Source organism: Anopheles gambiae, chromosome 3 (genome assembly GCF_943734735.2).
Source record: "Anopheles gambiae chromosome 3, idAnoGambNW_F1_1, whole genome shotgun sequence".
In the NCBI taxonomy this organism is placed as follows: domain Eukaryota; kingdom Metazoa; phylum Arthropoda; class Insecta; order Diptera; family Culicidae; genus Anopheles; species Anopheles gambiae.
In genome coordinates this window covers 8,678,968-8,703,249 of record NC_064602.1, presented here as the reverse complement: position 1 = coordinate 8,703,249, position 24,282 = coordinate 8,678,968, and the positions used below count along the sequence as shown (strand labels likewise).

Sequence of the window (24,282 nt, the reverse complement as noted above, 5' to 3'; positions counted from 1 at the left end):
TCCGTGCTCTCTTATCACATCTCGGGGAAGTTGTTGCATAAAGTGTGTCGTGCGTCTGAGAGAAAGAGAGCGGGAGAAGGAGCACAAGAGCGGACCAATGCAAACGCGCGTGCAGTTTGCGTGCGCGTTCTCGCTCTCTCTCGCTCTCTCTTTCTCGGTATGCTCTTTTGCCGCCTTCTCCAGTTGGGGACTGCGTGCTGTCGAGACCGGTTTCTCATCTTGCAAACGTGTTTACGGCGTGCCGTATTTTGGGGGCGAATGTATCCGAGGGCACATGGGGTTTTTTTTGGTGTGTGCGCAAGGATGTGATGGGTGAAATGAAATGTTGCAATGTGTGTCTCATGTGTTGAAACTCATAAAGATATTTTTGAACATTTTGGGTAGCATAAGTACGATTTAAAGGAAACACTAAATTAAGTAATAACTTAAATGTGTATTTTCGAGGGCAAAGATAAAGTTACTTCACATGTAGAAGAGCTACCGATTTTATTGGATTAGTTTTTAAATCAAAGTAATTTATTTCATCATACTTTTTGGAAATTTATGATAATTTAGGGTATTTTCATACATGATTCTGATCCATTTTTCATGTTTTAATTTATTAGATGTACAAATATATCATAATTGTGATAAATAACTCTTTGCTTTCACAAAACAATGAATCCCTCACTCGAAAATCACGTAACGGCTATTTCAAACGAACTCACCACAGCGCCGTTCACCACGCGGGCGACTCGCGGCGAACCGGGCTGTCAAATCCGCGGGCGAAACCAGCTGACAGCATCGTCGTGCCATTTTTCTTCCCGTTTCTTGCTCTTTGGGTAGCGGCAAGGCAGACATCTTTTTTGTTTGGTGTGATAGAACAACGACATTTGCCGCGTTTCGGTCGAGCGTGTGAAAAAAAGCGAATTTGGCCAACATTTTCCGCCCGCCAGCTTCCGATTAACCTTTACCGCACAAGAAAACACTCTGACCATCGGTTTGCCGCCCGGAAGTAGCCCATCAGCAGACATCTTGTAGCGAAAATCGGCCCCTCCGATTTCGGTCTGCGCTTGAGGGGTTTTTTTCGGCGAGGGAAGCGGTAGCGTCGTCGGCCCGCGGTGATACCAGATTATTGGTCGCTTGGCTCAGCAAAGTATGGTATGTTGTGTTACACGCTTTTTTTCTTCCTCTCTCTTTTCCATTACCGTTTTCCAAAAGCGGAGACAGCTGCCTGTGCAGAGCCCACATTATTTCCGTGTGATTAATTGTAGTTTTGTAGTAAACAGTGCTGTTTGCTGACTATTCTCTTGCCATCCAATTCTCCATACCCGCACCACAACGTACAATACACGCGCGCCCCGGTCCGTACGGACACCATCGCACCGTGCCGTCAACGAGCAGTCAAAGATGTCTCGCTACCCGCACGACGCCAAGGTTTACGTCGGTGAGTTAGGTAACAATGCCAGCAAGCAGGACATCGAGGAAGCGTTCGGGTACTACGGGCCGCTGCGCAACGTGTGGGTCGCCCGCAACCCGCCCGGCTTTGCGTTCGTCGAGTTCGAGGATGCGCGCGACGCGGAGGATGCGGTGCGCGGGCTGGACGGCCGCACCATTTCCGGCCGCCGGGCCCGGGTAGAGCTGTCGACGGGACGGGGCGGCCGCGGTGGCGGTGGTGGTCGTGGTGGGCCACCGCGCGGCGGCGGCAAGGGTGGCCGGTTCCAGTCCGACGACCGCTGCTACGAGTGTGGCGGCCGGGGCCACTTTGCACGCGATTGCGCACGTTCCGGGCGCAGGGGACGCAAAAGGTAGGTACCGATGGGGGAGGGAGATGATATGCACCGAACTATGGAGGGGGTGGGGGGGAAAGGGGTCAATAGATTTTGAGCCACAGTCGCTTGATTTTCTACTCGCAGGAGGGAAAGAGGGGATTTCTTTTTCGACATTTGCAAACACGCACTGTGTCGTCATTTCATCCATTTTTCGCCGACCGCCGTTTTTTATCCACACACATGCACACACACACACACACAATCGACTACAGTTGCTTCCTGTTATTTCGCTTACCTCATATACATTCCGAAACGAAACCAAAAAAACGCACCACAACTCGCCCCTAATTGCGTCCTTCATACTTAAACATATCCTGATAATCCCCCCTTTATAAAAACCCTCTTCAGAAAAAAAACTAAACTCATTCAGAAAAAAAAAAACAAAAACAAAAGAAAACAAAACAATTCCATCCTTATCGCTTCCACCCCTTTCAACAGTAGTCGAACCCGGTACAGCGACAGCGAAGCCACCGCAGGCACCGTTCCGCATCGAAGCGACTTGCTATCCATCGTAGTAGCTACTAGCGCCGACGACGGAAAGATAGGCATCGGTTGAAATGAAACTCGTCTCACGCAAATCGCAAATCGAGGGCAGAAACATACAAACAAAGACACACACGAGGCAAAGGCCGACTGAGTTTTGTGCGCCAAATGTCACCAAAAAAAAAAGTAGCAAAGATCAGCCCCCGTTCCGCTTCCCGGAAGAGATGGTCGGTTTGGTCAGCATGCATACACCGGAGCGGTCCGAGCACATCGGTTCGTTCGGGGTGTTTTCCTCACCGTGATCAGAAACGAAAGGGGAGAGCGAAAGAGAGAGAGAGAGAGCGAGAGATAGAACAAGTCTTGAGCCTGTCCGTCGTCGAAGGCAGCGCGATCGAACGAAATCTTCTCTGCAATGGTTTTGCTGGTTTGAAAAAAAAAAAACGCTGTGCCCACTACGACTTCACTGTTTACTAGACAACTAGAGCTTCTAGAGCGCACATCTCCTTGAATTTCTGCAAGAGAATCGCGTGAGTGTTTCCGTTAGTTAAGCCATTCCAATTTTTTAACACGTTTCAAAACCCTCAAAAAAAACCGTATACCGTATTTTCATCCTTTTTATTACACCAACCCACCTCTCTCCCGGGTTATCGCGCATATCTCATGTACGATCGCAACTGTAAAGAGCTCCCACGAAGGGAGGGAGTTGTTCTATGTTCTGTATTTATGTGCTGGTTGTTAATGCTCCAAAAATCCCCCCTTAAATGTTTCTAAAGTGATCGTTTATTGGAGTCAGAAACAACAGCCTCGTTGGTTGCGTCCAAAAGGTTAAACGTGAGAAACTATTCGGACGGCCCCTTTCATTCGCTTGAAGACTATCCCGAAATGGATACAAAAAAGCCGCGGAAAGAGTCAGCGTTTCTAAAACGGGCATTCGGCTTGCCCTCTCTGTCCAATTCTACTTGTTACTCCAAAGGAAAAAAGGGAGTTTCAATGAAGAAAGAGTGTACTGTTGAAACTAATCTGCCGTGACGTGTGATAGACCCCCCAAATCTCCCTCCTGAACCCGTAAACGTTTCTGTATAACTAAGCCTCGCTATAGATTTCAAAACCGAGCCTGAAACATTCTTTTTTAAACAATCATCACCACTTCACACAATGTTTCTGGTCATCGCATGTTACAACTGTGTGTAAGCTAAAAAAAACAAACAACCAGGGAACTGTCTTACACCTAAACTCCCCCGAAAAAAACGCGCCGTTTAATAATTCATCGCGTTTTAATTTAAGTGAAATTTACATTTCGGTTTGTCGCCGCCATCACCACCACCATCACCACATTCATCACCATTTAGGCGCATTTTGCAGCAAATGAATGCCAAAACCACCCGGCGTTCCGTTTGTTGACACAGCAGTGCTATTTATTAATTTCATCATTTTTTCCCCTCCCATTTTTCGTCCTTCCCTTCTCTCTAAACCACGCCGCCAACAAACAGATCGCGCAGCCCCCGGTCGCGATCGCGCGAGCTGCGTACGCGTTCGCGTAGCTACAGCCGTTCCCGCAGCCGCTCTCGGGATCGTCGCTCGCGGTCGAAGGCAACGCCGAAGCGGGGCGCTGCCGCCAACAATCGCTCGCTGAGCCGCGACGTGAGCAAAACGCCCCGGCGCAACGTATCGCGCAGCCCGTCGCGCAGCAAGTCTCGCTCGATCAGGCGTTCGCTGTCGCGCTCACAGTCCCGGTCGGTGTCACGATCGCGCTCCCGCCACCGCAACGGAGATCACTAGATGATGATGACGAGGACGAGGACGACATGTGCTGTAGGACGCTAAGGACTTTAACAACAGAGAAAACCAACAAACAAACAAACAAAATAACATCAACAGGTGTAGGGGGGTGATCCTTTTTTGCCTCTGGACGCTGCTAGCACGAGCGGGGAAAAAGAGATAAGGAAAGATAAACAGGGAAATAGTAGTGGGGAGGCAGAGCATCCGTATCCTTCATAACAACAAACGTCTAATCGTCTACCCGTGTGCAGCAGCAGCAGCAGCGGTTGGGGTGGCGGTTGAGATGCGGACCAAATGTTTACATGATACTCACAAGGACGAAAGGACAGTCAGGAAGAGATTATGAGAGAGAGAGAGGGAAAGGATGAAATTGGAAGGAATTGCAATTAGTACGTACTTTCAGACCACCGAGCAAAGAAGTCGTAACAAGCAGCAGCAGCAGCAGAAAACACAGGACGAGAGGAGTAGAATTTTTCATCCGTAATACAAAACAAACAACCCCCCTGCTCTCTCCTTCTATTGTAAAACAGGGCCACAAACGGCGTGTAGGTGTGTCTGTGTGTGTGCGTGTTTGTGTAACCATATTTGAACCAAACCGCGTGTTCCAACCGCCTGAAAGGAAGGAATATCTCTTTCATCATACTAATCGATACACGAGCATAATTACACTGGCGTGTGTGTTTGTGTTTGTGGGCAAAAAGGGCTAAAACACACACACACACATTCTCTTTAGATACAAGTAATTAGGTACAGGTAGCGTGTGGAAGGTTTTTTGCATTTGCTTTCATTTTTCTCGGACATACGCGTCAAGCTCTAGACCGCGACAGTTGTAGATTTTTATGTACTAGAAAGAGATACCGGGGAGAAAGGAGGGACGGACACACTGTGTGGGAGACAGAGTAAACCTTTTGTGACACCTTAGCAGCAATAATACATACGGACGATTCAAGTGGTGGCAGCCGAACGCGCGTGTCGTAAGCAGCAAGCACCTTTTTCCCCCCATAACAGTCGCCCTTTATTGTTTTTAAGCGTAAATCATACAATTTTTTTCATCCATTTTCGCAAACCAGTATACTACTTGAGAGAGGTAGGGAGGGAGAAGGGTAAGCAGAGAGTGTAGGCCATTTAACTGACACCGAATGATTATACTTTTTAAATACAAAACCTCTTAACACCACACCAATCTTACAAGCAAACTTGATTCTCACAGCAGCAAACAAACAGTACAACCGGTGACGACAGTTGATGTATTTTCCTTTTGTTTTATGATTTGTAATAATTACATTGTATGTGTCTTTTTTTTTCTTCACTTCTCTCATTTGTCTCGTGGCGATTAGATAAGTGTTAAGCAAAGAGTGTATGTGAATAAATTAAAACAAACAAAAACATCGATACAGTGTCTCGAACATCGACCCGCGCGCGAGTCTGCTTGTTTTGAACGAAAAACAAAAATGCTCCTTTCAGTGATTCGGTTCAAAAATAACGCATTTATTTAATTCGTTTTAGGCTCTACTGGTTTACATGTATCCGTTTTGTGTTGCTGTATAGTTCCATAGTATCATGCAGAACACACGCCGTCTTCTCGATCGTTGGCAAATCGGTTGGTGTACGGCCCTCCGCTCTTCTTCTCCACACGTTGAATGGCTACCAAATATGGGGGACGATGGAATTGGTTTAGTTTTAGCTTCCGAAAGCCGACTTTCTACGGATATTCTGGGTCCGCATCTTCCTCGTCGATTTGAAATATCTTCGTCACCGCTTCCGTGTTGAGTTGCTTCGGCCCTTCACAGCTGGTATCCGTGCTGGAGCAAGTCTGCACAAAACGAAGGTTAAATGACAGTGAACTAACACAGACACAATTGTACTTCTTTCAGCCAAGCCACCGCCTCCCCACCCTACCTGACAGTTGCAAGACTTTGGCTCCATGTACTCGTACTGGCGCGCGGCCGGATCCGCATCCGGATGGCAGTGGCGCAGCAGGGCTACCGCTTTCGTCCTGCCGGCGTGCACGCACACCGGATGGTGGGACCGCTTGTACGGAAACCGCCAGTCGGAGATTTCGTTCGAATCACAGCGACCCCAGCAGGACAGCACGCTCACGTGATCCCAGCACTCGCGGCCCTTGCTGTCCGTCTGGGACACGCGGTACGTGAACAGCCGCTTGTGGCAGCCGAGATATGCCGTCTTGGGACGATCCGCCGCCAGCTCCCCATCCGGCTCGGACGATGATCCTCCCAGCGTGAGGATCACGCAGAGCGCGGACAGCAGCAGCCGACCGTGCACCGTTCCACCGGTAGCAGCCATCGTCAACAAAATGCAGAACAGAAAATTACCCACAACAAACACACACACGCGCACTTTCTCACATGTATCACTGGGCGATGCGGTTCCGGTGCAAAAACGGTTCCAAGAGGGGGAAGGGGGAAATTGGGAGATTAGTCGTTGAGGGAAACGATGTAATCCAGATTTAGGAAGCGATAGCAACGGTTTTTAGATTCAACATCACTACCATCAGATCCGCCTGCTGCACGGGGGCCGTTTGGTGCGACACTACAGTTGGGTTTGAAAAGGGAGTCCGTTTTTATATTCCCAAACGCGGAGATACGTTGCCGCTTTCCATCTCCTTTCCTTTCGGGTGGACCATGCGCACAAGCGTTTGTCCTGCCAGTTGAGCAAAGTGACCACTCATGCATGCCGCGTGGGTGATGTAGACTGTGTGTGTGTGCACTTTATTAAGATGCCCAACCACCATCCATCCTTTCAATCGAGGATTAAATCCACATGTGACCGAGTGCCCAGGACTCTTCAAGGGAAAACAGCTGATTCTCGCCCCTTGGCCGGGGGGATGCAAATGATGACTTGTGCGCGGGTCGAACGCGCGTTGACTCAAGTGCCAGAGAGAGGAATGCAAATCTCACTAATCCGATTGCCGCCGACCAGTCAAGTGCGGCAGGAGAATTGGGAAATTATTGAAATTTTTACGAAACTGACTGGGGGAAGAAAAACAATTGCTGAAATTGCGATAAAGAAAAGCAAGTTGTCCTGCCTGTTGCTGTAAGACGGACAACTACGACGCGCACGTGGACAACACCCTCAGTTTATGAGCAGATGATAAATGTATGACAAAATATAACCAGTCATTCCACGGGAGAATTGATCCATCAGCTCTCCAACGGAATTTGAACAATTCACTTTCAAAATATTACACTCCCAGGGGGGAATAGATGGTTTTTTAGGCGACCGAATTGTTGACTCGAGGCGCTGAACTTTGACCGTGATTGAATCAATTCCTGTCGGTAAATAATAGATAGAAAGTGGCGGAGTCATGCTTGCACGTACGTGTGTTGGCCTTTTAAATTGTAGTTGTTTTTAACGATTGAATTTTGTGTTGCTCCATGCCGATTTCTACGATTTTTTGGACTTTTTCCATGGGTTGTGGAATGATTTTTAGTGGATTTTGTTAAACGTTATTGATCTGTTTTGGATTTTCTCAACCACTTTTAGCAATCAAAAGGTTTATTGTTCATCTAAAATTGTACTTTCATAAGCAAAGCGGCGTAGAACTGCCAATGTCATTGCCATCAGTTTGTTAAATGAGGTGTCTAAATGAAAATGTCTAATATATGCACCCCAGAGTGTGTCCTCGTGTACTTGCGCAATTGTTTTAATTATTCAAATGATTTGTTATATCTTTCTTTATCTGTAAGGATATTATCCACTGTTAAGGATACTGCGTCAGGATTTACTTACAGTTTATTTTTAGCCTACCGATTCGAACACTCATTCGCAGAAGTTTTGTGCACTACCTACCTACCACTCTCAGCTGATGCGGTTCGGGACATTATAATCCCTTTAAGTTGCGCATGGTCAGTCAGGCAAGGCTCATCCTTTCCCTTCGGGGAGGACTATAAAACGTTGCGCCATCGCTTTCGGAGGCCATCAGTGGCGTGCCAGTCTGCTTACCGTTAGCACCGGGTAACAAGGATGAGTACGGGCTCCTAACAAGCGCACCAAAGCAACAGAGTTTGCCCGCCGGGCCCATTACCGCCTGCTAGTCACTATAAGGATAATTCTGTACGTTTTCCGCATCAGATAGAACTCGGTGGTGGTGATCCAACAGAGCGCCGTCTGTTGTGTGGCTGCGGAACTCGGTAGTTTGGAAACGAAAATGTCATGGCTTCGCTTCGTGTCGGTTATGTTCTGTGCGTTCATGCTGGTGAAGGCGCGCGAAACCTGGCAGAAACCGGGATGCCATAAAGTGGGTGAGTGTGCTGTTGGGTGGGTTGTGTTGGTTGCGCACTAGCAGTAGCTGTTAATGTACACGTACGCTTCGCCATTTGCAGGACACACGCGAAAGATAAGCATCCCGGATTGTGTCGAGTTTACCATCACGACCAATGCGTGCCGCGGGTTCTGTGAATCGTTCGCCGTACCCTCGGCACCGTTTGCACTGGTAGGGCACAAACCACCGCAACCGGTGACGTCCGTCGGTCAGTGCTGCAACATCATGGAAACGGAGGACGTGCGGGTGCGTGTGCTGTGCATCAACGGCATCCGGAATCTGACGTTCAAATCGGCCACCAACTGTTCCTGCTACCATTGCAAAAAGGATTAATTAGGGCTGGAGCGGTCCGGGTGGACCGCTAAGCGCTCGCTCGTTGTGAGCATGTGAGCAGCGTGCGTGTTCCCGCGTGCGACACACGTGCGTTTTATTTACCTCTGAGCCACTTGCTTGGAACCGACAAAGGGAAAGGTTTCGCATACAGCTGCTGCTACTAGTGCTCTACTGGATAGTGTACAAAACCAATATTACATGATGCTATATACATATACATACCGCTGGATAAAAATGAAACTATGAGAAAGTTGTAGTTAATCACAAAACCTGGCGTAATCATTGATTCGTCCGAAAAAAAAGGCGACGGTGCTTACTTCCATAACAGTAACGGTTTTTGTTCGAAATAATTCAACGGTTTGAATTTTGACCCTCGCTCGAAACGTCAACAGAAAGGGATTGACAGCTCTCTCAGCTGTCAGTTTCACAATAACAAAATAATGCGTGTTATTTTCGGCTGATTGCCGCATATTGTGCACTAAATTTACTTTAAAAATGACGAAAAAGAAGCCTTTGGGTGAGAGATTGTTTATGAACTCCTAGAAACAAAGAATCTGTAATAATCCTTTCCCCATTTTAGGAGTTGGGTTGAGCCGAGATGAGCGGATGCTGATTGTGGTAGGTGAAATCATCCAGGAGCTGCTGAAAGCGCACCACGAGGGCAAGGACGTGAATCTGAACCGGCTGAAAACGCGCATCTCTTCCAACTATGGGTTAGAGTCGGCACCGCGGCTGGTCGACATCATAGCGGCCGTTCCGCACGAGGCCAAATCCATTCTTTTGCCGAAGCTACGCGCGAAACCGATCCGGACGGCGAGTGGTGTAAGGGGAGCTGTGGTATGTCGCTCCAATGGCCGCTTCTCACACGATTTCTTGCCTTGTACCCTCAGATTGCAGTTGTTGCCGTTATGTGCAAACCACACCGCTGTCCGCACATCAACATGACGGGCAACATTTGCGTGTATTGTCCGGGCGGTCCGGACAGTGATTTCGAGTACTCGACGCAAAGCTACACCGGGTACGAACCGACCTCGATGCGGGCGATTCGGGCACGCTACCACCCGTTCCTGCAGACCCGGCACCGGGTGGAGCAGCTGAAGCAGCTGGGCCACTCGGTCGACAAGGTGGAGTTTATTGTGATGGGAGGGACGTTCATGTGCCTGCCGGAGGACTATCGCGATTTCTTCATTCGCAACCTGCACGACGCACTGTCCGGCCATACCAGCTCGAGTGTGGCGGAAGCGGTCAAGTATTCGGAAAAATCGCACACCAAGTGCATTGGCATCACGATCGAAACGCGACCGGATTACTGTCTCAAGCGGCATCTGTCCGATTTGCTGTCGTACGGGTGCACCCGGCTCGAGATTGGCGTGCAGTCGGTGTACGAGGATGTGGCGCGGGACACCAACCGCGGTCACACGGTGAAGGCCACGTGCGAAAGTTTCCAGATGTCGAAGGACGCCGGCTTCAAGGTGGTTTCACACATGATGCCCGACCTGCCGAACGTGGACATCGAGCGGGATATTGAGCAGTTTATTGAGTTTTTCGAAAACCCCGACTTCCGCGCGGATGGGCTGAAAATCTATCCCACGCTGGTAATCCGCGGCACGGGCCTTTACGAGCTGTGGAAAACGGGACGGTACAAAAGCTACCCACCGTCGACGCTGGTCGATTTGGTGGCGAAAATATTGGCCCTGGTGCCACCGTGGACCCGGGTGTACCGTGTGCAGCGTGACATCCCGATGCCGCTCGTTACGTCGGGCGTTGAGCATGGGAATTTGCGCGAGCTGGCCCTGGCGCGCATGAAGGATCTCGGCACGGACTGTCGAGACGTGAGGACGCGCGAAGTAGGCATCCAGGAAATACACAACAAGGTCCGACCGGATCAGGTTGAGCTGATTCGGCGGGACTACGTGGCGAACGGAGGGTGGGAAACGTTCCTATCGTACGAAGACCCGAAGCAGGACATTCTGGTGGGACTGCTGCGGTTGCGCAAATGCTCACCGGACACGTTCCGCCCGGAGCTGGTCGATAGCTGTTCGATTGTGCGGGAGCTGCACGTGTACGGGTCGGTGGTGCCGGTGAATGCACGTGATCCGACAAAATTCCAGCATCAAGGCTTCGGCATGCTGCTGATGGAGGAAGCGGAACGTATCGCGCGGGAGGAGCACGGCAGTAAGAAGCTGGCGGTTATATCGGGCGTTGGAACGAGGAATTACTATCGCAAGATTGGATACGAGCTCGATGGACCGTACATGTCTAAGATGTTGTAAGACAACAATTCCGAAATGAATTCAGGACACAAATAAAGTGTTTCAATTAACATTTTCATACGTGTTTAATTTCACAGTTCAACAGTTCAATAGTTCAATAGTTCATAATTAATTTCTACACAACAGAATGGGGAAACGATTCGTTTCCCAAGGGGTCGTTCAAAGCAACGCTTTTGGGACGCAAATTGCTTCTACGAAGTTGTCATAGACGAGATACGCTTGCAACAGTTCCGCCGTGGTCGCACAAGCACCTCCGTTGCTATGGAGCTGTCCCAGCAGCCACAGGAATTCCTTGCACACGGGAAGCATCTCCTCCTTGGCACAGTCGTTGAAGAGCAGTGAAAGCTTTAGCACGCTCTTTTGCAGCTGATAGCGAAGGATTTCTTCCACCTGCCGTGTGCCGGCAGAAGCCTGGTAAGCTAGAATACGTATCGAGAGTAGAATAGAGGCCGCGTGTGTTGGAAGATGAAGGTCGTGTACGCTGAAGAGAAAGTCCAGACATTGCCGAATAATCGACGACGACGAGTCATCACAGGCCAGCGCCGTGCTGGACAGACCGTAACATTTGTACAGCAATCGGAGACTGCTTGGATGCAGCTGCCGTCCGACGAAGCATTGCACGATTTGTGTGAGTGTTGCAGGTTCAATACTGTGCGGAAAAGCGAAAAAGATGGATTAGAACACACAAGCAAAAATGCGAATTGCTCAGGTATGTACCATACCAGCATACTTACTCCTGCTCGTAGTTGAGTGCTAATTCTAACGTTAAAATAATATCATCCGCCGCTTCCTGCTCGGTCACCGACGACAGCAATCGGACCAGCACCACCACCAGCCCCTGCGAGAACAGCAGCTTGCTTCCTTTCGGGCTCGAGCCGACGATGTTTTGCAGCGTCCAAAAGCACGTCTCCTGCAATGGCCGACAGTTGGGATTTTCCGCCAGCGCTATCAGGTAGGTGCCGGCAAAGTTGGCTATCTTTTCGCAGCACACATCGTCCCCGAGCGACAGATTGCACAGACACTCGGCCGCCAGCAGTTGCAGGTTGTAGTCGTGCCCGGTCAGCTCCTTCACTATCACGTTGATCGCACCGGTGGTGCGGATAAAGTGGGCAATGTTTTCCCGGCTCTGCTGGAACCCGTAGCTAAGCCGCACCAGGTCCAACGGATCGCAGCGCTTTCGGCGCTTGATACGACCCGCCAGTCCCTTGATTTCCTGCTCCGTAATGTGCTCGATCACACCGATCGAGTGTTCCAGCTCGCCCAAACCGGCCCGGTTGCGGTCGAGCTCCTTTTTGCGGTGCGTCTTTTGGCCCCATTTTAGCTCGTACCGTTTCTGGATGCGAATTTGTTCGAGCGGGGAGGACTGGTTCATTTTGTGTTTCTGGGCAACTGGTTTTGCCGCACAAAAGGGCGACTCTGTTTTGCCCAGCTGCCAAAAAAAGACAGCTGCTCGAACCGGAGCTGCTCGAAAGAAAGGATGAGATAGAATTTACAGTGTAGAAAGTACTCGAAAAGTGAGTTTGAAAAGGTGGTTTGAATTTGTTTCCGTTTTTAAATGAAGGTTTCGCAAGTAAATGAAGATTGATTTTTTATTATGAAAAACATTAAAATAGTGTATAAAATTCAAAAACTACTTACCCACATGTAACTAGCCTAAATGTAGGACTGTTTCTGAAACAAGTACTGTTCAGATCCATGAGGTGCGTTTCATGTTTTCCACAGAAGAGTTGTGGTTTTTATAAGTTCCACATCTCGTTGGCAAATCTCCGAGCAACGTACGAGAATTTATTTTTCCGTGTTAATCAGTCGGTCGAACTTTAATGATAAGAATGCTTCTCGGGCAGTTGTGAGAACGCCAACATGTCTACTGTAAAAAGGCACTCGTATGTTCTCGACCCGCAATGCAATGCTGATAAGCACTTTTTCCAAAGTCTTCTTTGAAAAGCCTCTACACCATACGGCCACTATACAACAAAGCTATATAAGCTGTTTGCGTAATTTAATGCTTCTTGTATGAAGCGTTTGGTGCTTGTACACGATGAACATTTTAAAAGTGGTCGTGCTCTTAATGTTTGCGTTGTTTTCAATGTTTTCGTTCTCGGGGTTTGCATATGAAATGTTAGCAACCAAGCTGGAATATCTCCGGAATAAGCTGATCGAGATAAGTTACGCAAAAGAGCAAGATCGCGAATCCCTTGACCAGAAGCTGTCTGGAATTACTGTAGTCATCAATTAGCTTAGTCCAATGTTTTCTTTGCGATTCCTCTAAACCATAAGGCAAACCTCTTCTTTCTAAACCACCATTATGCTATACAAGTCGTTTGCTTAATTTAATGCTGTGATCATGTTGTTAGCGTTGGTGTTGTTTTCAATGTTTTCGTTCTCGGGGTTTGTATATGAAATGTTAGCAACCAAGCTGGAATATCTGCAGAATAAGCTGATCCAGAAAGGTTACGCGAAAGAGCAACATCACGAATTGAACAGAAGCTGTTTGGAGCTACTGATAACATCAATCAGCTGAGTCGGACGATAAGTTTGTATTCACACCACACTGCAGACACAGTCGAATAAAATGCCAGTCGTAAAGGCCTGTTTGCGGTTGGGTTATTTATGACTGATTAGTTTAGCATTTGCTGGATAGTCAGTCCTAAGGATAAAAGGCTCCGTCCATCCGAGATTACAATCCTTGCGGGGGCTGGTTTTTTAATGTAACCAGCTAACACTTATAACTACGGGTACTTAAGCGTTGCACATTAAATGTACGGAAAATATTTAAAACCACTAGAAGTTAAAACTAAAACGCGAGATGCGCTCCGGCAGCGCCGGACGCTCTGCTAGGAACCTCTTGCTTGGTCGGCTGTGCAACACACACTGAACCAATGGTGCTTCGTGTTTGAAATTTGAACTGAATTTTTAAGAATAGCAGGGATCTACAACATTATCATTACTTTTTGCTCTACCAACTGTCTTGCCACAGGCTGATAACCAATCGCTCTGTTGTTTCTTTTTTTAATCGTTAAGAGAAACAACTAAGCAATGGTAAAGAAAAAAATATTAAACAAAAACTTCGTAAAATGAAATGTAGAATAATCAATCATGATATTGATAGAATGAGTTATTTGGATTTTTTATGGAGATAGAAAGCACTCAAGCATCTATTGCAATGGAGAGACGAATAAACCAAATCAGCCCAAACTCTATAAAAATAGAACAAAAAAGATAACATGCATTCTGATGTCCGAGGTCTTCAATCTTTTGGAGATTGCAATTTTTTATAGCCTGCTGGCTACATTCGCCTCTTTTACACAAGGCCGAATGATTCTATTTCATCAATTGTTTGTTATTTCATAACACATTGATAAGTCACAATGGCAATATTTGCATCTGCGATTGTTCAAATTGAATAATTTGTTTGACCTTTTGATGCATTTTAATAGGGACGCGAGCAACAAAATCATGGTCACGTCAACGTGTATGGTCGCGTGATACGGTGAGCTGCGAAACGACGAACCAGATAAGTCATACATTATAAAAAAAAAAATACACCATTTCATTTCATCATCATTGGGCGTTTTATTTTTCACATATCAATTCGTAACACACTTCTCTGTACCGCCTGCCACCACATGCCAATTTAATGATTTACGCGTTCTATATACCGTCATTCCTCAGTTTATGCATCTTTTTTTGCGACTTGCAATCGCAACATTCGTTACTTATTGGCCTCTTCCCGTTCTGTTGTTCCGCTTCACGCTTTTCTCTAACGCTAGTTTGAAACTTAAAGTGGGTTTGTGGTTGTTTTTTTATTTCCTTTTTCTCGCCATTTTTTATACAATTTATACAGCACTAATTATTAAGTTAAACAACGTGGATGTTTTCTTTTTTTTCTGTGTGTTTTGTTTTCTCTGCTTTCGGAATATTCTAAACTTTCCTAAGATTATCATACTCAATATCGGTATTATTTGTTATATTTATGTTTCCGTACGAACTATATGCTCTTTTCGATTCTTTCATTGTTTTTTTTTTGTTTGTGCTAGTTGATGTTTTTGCATGCCTTCTTCTCGGCTGGTTGTTTGATTGTTTTCCGTTTTCCGTTTCCCACCATCGCGTGCTACAACATACAATCCTAAAATTATTATTATGATTTGGTTGAATAGATGCTGCGCCCACAGTCCGCCCGGAGTTTTCGTGTTCGCACGTTTACGGGGTGGCAATTATTTAGCACTACTTAATAATAACTTCAATTAGGTTTCCATTTTTGAACTGCGCACCTTAATGCAAGGTGTTAGTAGGGGTTTTTTTTTTTGTTTTGGTTTGTCTCATTGGGATGGCGTTGCGCACTTCCAATCCCCATGCATACGATTACACAACTGCTAATTAACGTACTACAATAACATCCGGCTTTATTTGTTGGTTTTGCAAAATTTGAATGTGTTCAACGGCTAAACAATTAGTAGTGTTGGTTTGGGATGCCAAACCGGCAAGCAGGCGAGCGCATACGCCCACAAAGACGATGCTGTCTGTTTGGAGTGTTTTGTTTGGGGTGTGTCGTGTGTCACGTTTGTTACAATTAGTCGCTTTATCATCCTACTCAATAACGATTCAAGCCTTCGTACATAGGAGCTGTGTGGATTTCGGCCTATTGATTGTACCGGGGAGTTGCTGAACGTCTACTTGCTTGTCTATCAATGGTTTGCTTTCCGCATTCCGCATGCTCTATTCACGTAAGCTTCATACACACAAGTAACAATGTCGAGTAATGGGTTGCAGTGTCCGTGCTTTGCGTGGTATGGAGCACTGTTTGCAGTTGTATGCTGAACGAAAAAAAAACGAAGCCTTTTAACGATTGGGTGTATTAAGCTAAACGTTCTGCTCCTTAGTCTACTAAATCGTCAACATATATACCGCACATTCCCTGGTACCGTCGTATGCTATCAATTCAATACTTGTTGAGAACTCTACCGACCTATTAATCTTCTCATGCTTATGGGCGTCAGGGCGTTTGCTACTGTCTGAGTTTGCTTATTCGTACCATTTTCCCTGGCGAGTGTGTCTATTTAATTGCAAAAGTTTATCCTTTTTTACGTTTTCATTCACCTTTCACCTTTCTGACGGATTGTAAGCTCAGTTGTGTATTGTTACATTTTAGTGCTAGATTCTTTTACACAAATTGTCTGTCACTAATGGTAATTGCAAAGTCCGTCAACTAATTCTGCAGCATTTGAATGAATCAACGTTGAGCGCAAACAGTGGGTTTTGATGAGAGCTAGAAACATAATGCAAACTGCATAGAAGAAGCGCAGGATGGGGTGGTTCGTGATTAAAATGTCTGACATTTCAACAGTGTTATTTATTGTTTCTCTTTAATATATTGTTATATACTGCGAGATTTTGTTTTTGTTTTGGGTTTGCTTCGTTTATCGTTTAACTGATGCGTGAATCTCAAAACGTTCGGAACTGTTTGTCATATAGTAATGACTTACTCTTCCATTATTATAACATCCGTATAACAATTTTACTTAGTGTGTTGTTCCACCGCATCTGTTATACTTATGGGGTTTGGTTTACTATCGCACATGAAGTGTTATACTGTGTTTTGTTTGTTTTCATTTTTTTTGTAAATTTGCATTTTACTCGTTCAACTCTATTTTAGTACTGGTTGCTAGATATGTTCCATACGACTTACATGCAAATGGGTACGCATTCGGGCATTGAGTTAATAAACGCGGAACTTCTTCTCTATTAACTGGTAAATGTGTTGAGCTCAGTCAGTAGTAAGTGATTCGCCCCTATTTTCTGTTCAACCTGTGTTTCTGGACAACCTGTGTGTAGTAATGCGCATCGAGATTGCTAACACATAGAGAGCTTTTTCTTGTTCGGCTGTTCTATACGCTTTTTGGCTACTGTTTACATGTTTTTTTTTTTTTTTTTTTGATAGATAATCGGAACGGACAACAAGGAGCGGAACAAAGTAGAGCATGCTGTGCCAAGAGCGGCACCAGAGGTATATATATTCATCAGTAGGTTGACAATCAGGTGTTCTTCATGGTAGATGTACACAGAGCGGCGCTACACGAGGACACCAAGACTACAGACAAACAAAATCGAGTCGTTTCTATCACAAATCCTTGTCTAAGACACGCAGCTCAACCCCTTTTTTTCTCCTACGGTTTCTGGTGCTCTGGAGGAGCATTTAGAGAGATTGGCTGCGGAGTGCTAGAATCCCATTTCCCATCCTTCAAACGGTACGCATCAGACCGTTTCATTTTTGCATACGCAAGCCTAGCTCAAAGCATTTGTTACAATTTTATATTGGTATTTTATTCTACTCTCTATTTAAAGCTACTGCATTGATTTATTTATGTTTTTTCTTCTTCTAGTTATCGGTGTATGAGTTTTTTCTCTCTCTCCATCTCTTTTCAATTTAGCATTCAATTTTGGAAATGTTGATGATACAGTTTCGATTTAGCTGAGTATACTTCTCAGTAATTAATGTTTTGTTCGAACCAACTTGCTTTTATACATTTTATTTTGGCTGTTGAAAAGAGTTTGCATTGTTTTTTACTGCAAATAATAGTGTATTTATTGAAGTTTAAATAAAATAGCCCTCCTTTTATGACAATTCTTTCGCACGTAACATTGTCTCTATTCTATTTATGGGTTTGTCTTGGAACACTTCCTATTTTGTTTATGAATTCTAGCTAAGTATCAATCGTGTCCTTCGAAGCAGTTAACAATTTTGAAAACATTCCTATCACCAGCTAGCTTGCAACTTACAACTTTCGGTAACAAAAAGAATAATACGAGAAGAATTCACTGGGATAATAGATGTGCTTAACAAGACAACACAATTGTTGTAGTAATAACATACATATTTTCAAAATTAACGAAACATTTTCAATTTCAAAGAGACGTATACTTTAGAAAAGAAAATAACATGACAATTGAATATTCTAGTTCTTGTAATGACAGTAGCCACTGTCACTGGTATGTTCAATAACACACCAACCATTGTTTTTAGTACAGTTGTTTTGCACAGAGATACTGGCTGATCGTTCCGACAGAAATTAAAAATACAATTTGTTACAGTTTTTTTTGTTCGGCTCATCTAATTCGCTCACTAAAAGTCCCATATCAGCAAAGAGAGACTAAGTGTTGTTGTGCAACCATAAGTACAGCACGATAAGACAATTGCCACACTACCACTAGCAGAGAAACCAGTAATGATGCACCTAGCAACAATTATTAGTGGCGATAGTGGATCTGTTCCTCGACTCTACCCGTACGAGTCTTTCGGGGGGAGATTTTGAATCCCCGCTTTGAAATCACATTAAAAGTATGACACAAGCAGCTGTACTATTGTGCACGTATGGCAGCTACTTCATAGTACACAGTGATCAGTGACAGTAAGTAGTATGCGGTAGCTAGTTGCAGCAGCAGTGCACTACTAACCCACCGCCCAATAAACAGCTAGTGTACCTAGAGCTCTAAACGTTACGACGGTAAAATAAGACAAGTGTTATTTGCTGCCACTCTCTCTCTCTTTCTCTCTCTCTCACACCCGCCTGTGTGTGCTTCCTTTATACTCGAAATTGACATTCTGATTATCGATCGTTACAACGTTTTCTGCTAATTCTCCTATTTCAGCACCTGTTTTTAGATTGAGCTGTCACACACAATCGTTGCGTGTTGCTTTCGCATGACGTTTTTGTAGAGATTAATTTCCCCGGCCCCGCATTTCGCAGCAACATACGGACACACATTAATACCCGCACAAACACACACACACACACACGCACACAGACACACGCACACAAACGTACACAAACATTATCTCCTAGCTCAGTTAAAACAGATTTGGTCTTTCACAGTTCAACTCCGAAGGCAACATAGAATTTAGTGTATATAGTGTACACCGAGTTTTATTTGCTTTTGTGTATGCTTTCAGCTTTCCACCACCATCCCGCTCCTGCTCTCGATAGTGTGCTTTCCAATTGTAAAATTCTTATCTTTACTCATTACCTTATTGATTGGATTGATTGATTGATTGATTGATTGGTTGGTAGATTGGATGATTGTTTAATTTTCTTCGCTTTTAGTTTTTTTGCCATATTGAAATGTTTTGTTCCGCTCTGTTTTGCTGATGATTTTGTTTCATTTCAAAGTTTTCGTTTGGTCTATTTGCTTCCTTCTAAATGTTTTGCTTTCCTTAATATCATGTTCGTCTTGCTTTTAAATTCATCTTCCCTTCCTAATTTGATGTTCGCTTTCGTTTTCAACCTTTCCCGTTTGTTATTATTTAAAACCTTTAAATGCATTTGGTATTATTCTTTTCTATTCCCTTTTAAATTGTGTCGAAACAGAGAAATTCAAAGAAGAAGTAATTTAACACAAAAAGGATGTAACATGTAAGGGAAGAAAATATATAAAATTATAACACTTTTGCTACCACTCGCCAATTCTTCGTTGATTCCTCTGAAAGCCCACGAACGTTGGTTTATACAATGCCTTTCGCAAACACACAGTGAAACTCCACACGCTCCTTCCGAAAGCTCTGTTCATCAGGCAGCAAGTAATCGGAAAATAATGTTGTTCTTGGAGGCGACATTCAACTCGTGTCCTTTACCTTCCACGAACTTTGTGGTCGTACCGAACGCGACCGGGTTGTGAAGGTGGTGTTAAAAACCATGAGCACAATTTAATTTTCAATTACCATCTACCCGGAAATGTTTATTTACCACGCTATCAACAGTTACACGAAAATCGTGATTAACTTTCCTGCACGTGTTTTTCTCTTCTCCGCCCTGCAGACAGCTTGACAGCGGGGAGGCGGCGGATAGAAAACAAGGAAATTGTACGAAGCGCCAATGGGGGTGTTGTGGGCATGGGCCGCTCCAGGAAGTAGGGACGAGAAAGTTTGGAAAATTCTATGAAAATGCATACCAGTTCGTTGTCATTGGTGGTTTCGCAGTGCTCATTGCAAGGGAATGATTTTGCCTGAAATTGTTCTACTTTGAGATTTCTACGCTTCTACGGCTTTTCTTTGCATTTTCTAGCATTGCTCTCTTGGTCGCTGTGTGCGCTATTCTGCACACGTATTGCGGAAGCGCTACAGGGTGCCTATTTGCTGCTTTACAGCTGTTGTTCGGTTTTGACCTTTTCCTTCCGAAACGCTCATTTTCTTACCGTTTCGCGCGATTCGGTGCGATTGTTGTTCTGTGCTTACAATTCATTTTTAGACCGTACATATTACTGTTCCGGCGCGTGGCTTATCCAATCATGCACACATACACACAAACTCATTCAAACGCTTGAACATCTTTTCCAACCGTAGGACGCAAGTTTGAGGGCCGCTTGCTTACTGCCGACTGGCGCTCACAGTCTCATGAATATTTAAATTGCGTCAAGCTTTCTGACGAGCTTCGGTTTCCTGCTGCACTGTTATTTTTTTTTGTTGGTTTGTTCTATGGTTTCTGTTTTGTCCCGTTCACGAGCAAAATCCTCCTTTTCGTACCGTGTGTCTCTGTTAGTTTTCAATTCCTGTAGCATTTTCTTGGACGCCCCTGTCCCGAAAAGCCTCGGCCAGAGTTTTCAATTTCACAATTTAGGTTAAACATTTATTCGTTTCTTTACATTCGCACCGGCCTTTTTCCGCCGTCAAAGTGTTCTCCACAACCCGCTGCAAGACCATGGAAGAGAGCATGTGTGTGTGTGTGTGTTTCGAATGGTGGAAAATCTGGCGACAACCAAGATGTGTGGTGCAAAAAAACACCCAAACCTTTCTCCGAAATGGGGAATAAATGAGCAGTAAAATGAGTGCTTATGGGTGGAAATGATCGGCTAAAGAGGTTCACCATCACGGTGGCTCAGCTTTAGAGGGGTGACGACGGGTGAAAAAGAGTGTGTATGTGTAGTTTAGATGACATTTTTGCACCACCACACTGCTGCTTTGCCTTGTAACTCGGTGTACAAGAAGCACAGCGGAAGCGTACGACGACACCACTCCCGCGACTACTCTGGTAACTGCTGATTGCATTTTTGAAGGTGACAGTTGGTTTTTGTATCGACATAAAATCCTTTCATGCTTGTTTCAAACTCCCCTAAATCGACCTACTCTACGCCTGACCGTTTTTTGATAGAAGATAGATTGTTTGCTGTATTGTATAGATTGTAGAGCTCGTTGACCTGTAGTTTTATTCTCACTAGACTGATGACTATACACGACGCCGCGCTGAAGCTGCGTTTACTAATAGAATAGAACACTACGAAGGGGGTATATAGAGAGGGTTTGTATAGTAGTAGATGTGTGTTTTGCGTGCGTGTTTGATCCAAATATTATCCATATTATCCATAGTTTGCCTCCTGCTCCAGAGAATGGAACATTGGAAGCTAACTCATACACACACACACACGTACACATTTCTTCAATAGGCACATAATTGCAATTACATATTTCTTTAAATATTCGATCCCATGCGTTGACGTATGTTCTTTGCCCCCTCCCGAATTACCGATTATCTTAATTTTGACCAATACATTATTGCTTTCCGCTTGAGACTGTACGGTTGTGAGACGAGAAATGATACTCAGACTGCTTATACACAAGATTATGTGTGTGAGGGTAGTATTATGGGAAACGAATTTGACACCAGTTTGCTGATTATGCGGTACCTATTTCATCTCCTTTTTGGCAGCTTGTCCTACGAGAGGATTTTTTTTCTTTTAGGGGAATTTTCCAAAAAAAAACTTTCCTTAACTACCAAGCCGGAACAATCCTACACACATGCTACACTAAAAAACTCGTTGCTCTAAAGAGAGGGGTAACACTCCGAGGGTTTGTTTTGCTTCGTTTACGCAAAGAATCATAACTGGAAGGAATGTCCTCTGTCGCTCACTGCCGTCTTGCGGGACCGGATATTGTCATGGGAGAATTATGTGTGTGTGTGCGTTTTTCTTGGTTTTCCGTTTGCCACTCTTCCACAAATATATCGTCCCGATTGGTCCATTAGAGTTTTTTGAACGAGAAAATGGATGAAAAGATGGAGAATAGTAAGAAAAAAGGTAAATGGTAGTAGCATCTACCCTAGATGAGTGATATATGTCTGTCAAATCCAAATGTCAACCCCGCAGCCATTGCTTCTTCGCCGCTAATCTAATCTACACCATTGCTGTGTTGGCAGGTTGGACCCGAAAGTGACAGCTGGTAAACGGAATTTGACAGTTCGCCCTCCCGCCTACACTATTTACTAATCGTCGCTACTAACATCAACAACAAATCAACAGCGTGAGCCCCCGGGTGCGTAGCAGCAGTCGTTTGGGGGGTTGGGGGGGGGGGGGGGTAGTCGTTTTGTTTCAACGAAAGTGGTCAACATCTCCAACGGCACGACTACGCGGTTGTGGGGATAGCTAGCAGCAGTTGCAGCGCGAGAGATGTGCAGTTGCAGAAGAAGTCTTGTGTGCCAGAGAGAATGAGCCGCCGTAGTAAGCTTGGAGTTTTTCTGGACGGATTGATAGATCGATCGGTGTGGGGGTGTGAGGAGGAGGGTGGTGGTGCGTTGCCGGAAGGAGCTGGTAGATGATGCTGGGTGGCAGCCGTCGTCCACAGACCGGACGCACTGGTGGACGCCCGTGACTAGAAGAGCGTTTCCTTGGACCACTTGCGCGAGGGCCCCGGAATGCAGGGATCGTTCGCCGACAGGGCTGGCGCGGACGAGGACGGATCGTCATCCTCGTCGATCGCCAGTATCGGTAGCTCCAGAATCACAGAAGGACTTTTAATGGTGGTGTTACTGCTACTGCTACTGTTCTTAATGATAACATTAACCTCAACGCACTGCTGGTGCTGGCGGGCCGACTCGCCGGAACTGCTCGGGCGGGAGCTGCTATCCGATTCTGCGCTCCGTCTGCTGCTGCCGCTCGGCCGATCATCGTCGGGCAGGTGCACCATTACGGTCGGTGGCGGCCCACTCGCCGTCGTCGTCGTCGTTCGCGTCCCCTTGGGAATGGCGCCGAGCGGTGACTGGCGCTGCTGCTGCTGCTGCTGCAGGTTGCTACCGCCGGCGGTGTAGCTGCCACCACGACCGCTGCTGTCATTTGGTTGCTGTCTTTCGATGATTGCTTTCGTTTCGATGCGTTTCCCCACGCCAGGGCCGCTGGTGGGCGCTGGCTGGACGCCCCGCTCACTCGCCCTGCCCTTGCTGCCGGAGCGATTGCTAATTGAAAGACTACTTAAGTAACTAGTATCGGTTGTTGGTTGGTGGTGCAGCAGCTGCTGCTGCCGAACGTCCAGCTCGTGCTCGAGCTCGTACACCGAACGGTCGTTGCCGCAGGGTAGCAGCGTACCGCCGTCTTCCTCCTCCTCCTCCAGCTCGTCGCCCTGCGCCAACGTTGACTGTCGCCGGTAGAGCGAGCCGCGGCCTCCGGTTCGCTGCACGCGCTGCTGGCCACCGTGCGATTCTTCGTCCTCCTCGTACGGCATCGTCAGGCTCAGCTCGTCACTGTCCGTGCTGAACTGCTGCAGATCCTCGTCCGTGTCGGCCCCACTGTCCTCGCCGAACACCGAATCGGAACCGCCACTCTTCGGGTCCGTGTCCTGACAGTCGATCGACGACATCTTGAAGGAACTGAGCGATGCTAGCGGAGCACGCCGCACCGCTGTGGTGCTGTGGTTAACGTTTGCGCTATTACTACTGTTGTTCGTCGCGTGCGCGGTGACGCTGCGAGGCTCGGCCACCGATCGCTGCAGCAGTATGCCAACGTTCGCTAAGCTGACGTCATCCGCCGGTCGTCCGTTGCTGTACGGGCGGGTGCCGGACGTGCTCGGCTGTGCTCGTTGTCGCGTCGGACGGTACCCGAAGCCGTCCTCTAGCCCACTGCCGACCGGATACTCCGAAATGCAGTCGATCGAGCCGTCGTCGTACGCGGGTGCGATCACGCGCGTCCCCCCCGAGGAGGTGGAGGGTTGGGGCGTCAGAAACTGGCTCGCCGATCTGCCCCGGCTCGTAGAGGGCCGGTCCGAATCGGCACCATGGTGGTGGTGACCCCGGTGCGCTATCCGCTCGCTTGGGCAGGGCGACGATTTGGGCGTCGCTTCGATGATGTTGATGCCGGGATAGAACGGTTCCCAGTCGGTCGTGTCGTCGCGGCTCTGCTGCCGCGACGGTGACCGCGATATCGGTGGTAGCGAGGAAAGGCCGAGCGTGATGGCGGAGCATCGCCGCTCGAGGAAGGAACTCTCCGTACTGCAGCATGTCATCGCGCTGCTGCGGCGAGATTCGTTGCACTGGAAGCAGAGAGAGAGAGAGAGCAGGGGAAGCAATTA

At 46.6% G+C, this 24,282-nt stretch overlaps 6 protein-coding genes across 10 annotated transcripts in view; 3 read left to right on the top strand and 3 right to left on the bottom strand.

Annotated features, from left to right (window-relative positions):
- The first annotated feature begins 811 nt into the window (after positions 1-811).
- On the top strand, positions 812-5,459 carry LOC1277682 (serine/arginine-rich splicing factor 7). Of its 2 annotated transcripts, XM_061656264.1 has the most exons (3): positions 812-1,140; positions 1,384-1,787; positions 3,785-5,459. In XM_061656264.1, exons 1-3 carry the CDS (start codon positions 1,138-1,140, stop codon positions 4,071-4,073), a joined length of 696 nt encoding a protein of 231 aa, XP_061512248.1. In that variant the 5' UTR covers positions 812-1,137; the 3' UTR covers positions 4,074-5,459. The 2 variants fall into 2 exon arrangements, with proteins under 2 accessions (XP_061512248.1, XP_317163.4); XM_317163.5 differs by lacking the exon at positions 812-1,140 and having other exon boundaries at positions 1,262-1,787.
- Positions 5,460-5,537: 78 nt separating this feature from the next.
- On the bottom strand, positions 5,538-6,649 carry LOC3291695 (thyrostimulin beta-5 subunit). The gene is made up of 2 exons (XM_555160.4): positions 5,973-6,649; positions 5,538-5,886 (listed from the first exon to the last, which is right to left on the bottom strand). Exons 1-2 carry the CDS (start codon positions 6,375-6,377, stop codon positions 5,776-5,778), a joined length of 516 nt encoding a protein of 171 aa, XP_555160.3. The 5' UTR covers positions 6,378-6,649; the 3' UTR covers positions 5,538-5,775.
- A 1,299-nt stretch (positions 6,650-7,948) lies between these two features.
- Positions 7,949-8,957, top strand: LOC1277683 (thyrostimulin alpha-2 subunit). The gene is made up of 2 exons (XM_317164.5): positions 7,949-8,335; positions 8,417-8,957. Exons 1-2 carry the CDS (start codon positions 8,242-8,244, stop codon positions 8,686-8,688), a joined length of 366 nt encoding a protein of 121 aa, XP_317164.4. The 5' UTR covers positions 7,949-8,241; the 3' UTR covers positions 8,689-8,957.
- Positions 8,958-9,083: 126 nt separating this feature from the next.
- LOC1277684 (elongator complex protein 3) lies at positions 9,084-11,013 on the top strand. The gene is made up of 3 exons (XM_317165.5): positions 9,084-9,205; positions 9,269-9,510; positions 9,579-11,013. The coding sequence occupies exons 1-3, from the start codon at positions 9,184-9,186 to the stop codon at positions 10,959-10,961; spliced, it is 1,647 nt and encodes a 548-aa protein (XP_317165.5). The 5' UTR covers positions 9,084-9,183; the 3' UTR covers positions 10,962-11,013.
- Positions 11,002-13,847, bottom strand: LOC3291696 (uncharacterized). The gene is made up of 2 exons (XM_555163.5): positions 11,696-13,847; positions 11,002-11,610 (listed from the first exon to the last, which is right to left on the bottom strand). The coding sequence occupies exons 1-2, from the start codon at positions 12,331-12,333 to the stop codon at positions 11,121-11,123; spliced, it is 1,128 nt and encodes a 375-aa protein (XP_555163.4). The 5' UTR covers positions 12,334-13,847; the 3' UTR covers positions 11,002-11,120.
- Positions 13,848-22,312: 8,465 nt separating this feature from the next.
- LOC133393245 (uncharacterized) overlaps positions 22,313-24,282 on the bottom strand; it is an 81,822-nt gene continuing 79,852 nt past the window's right edge. For all 4 annotated transcript variants that reach the window (XM_061657172.1, XM_061657175.1, XM_061657173.1 and 1 more), the window contains exon 7: positions 22,313-24,243. In XM_061657172.1, coding sequence (XP_061513156.1) covers positions 22,594-24,243 — 1,650 coding nt within the window. In that variant the 3' untranslated portion in view covers positions 22,313-22,593. The remainder of the gene's footprint in view (positions 24,244-24,282) is intronic.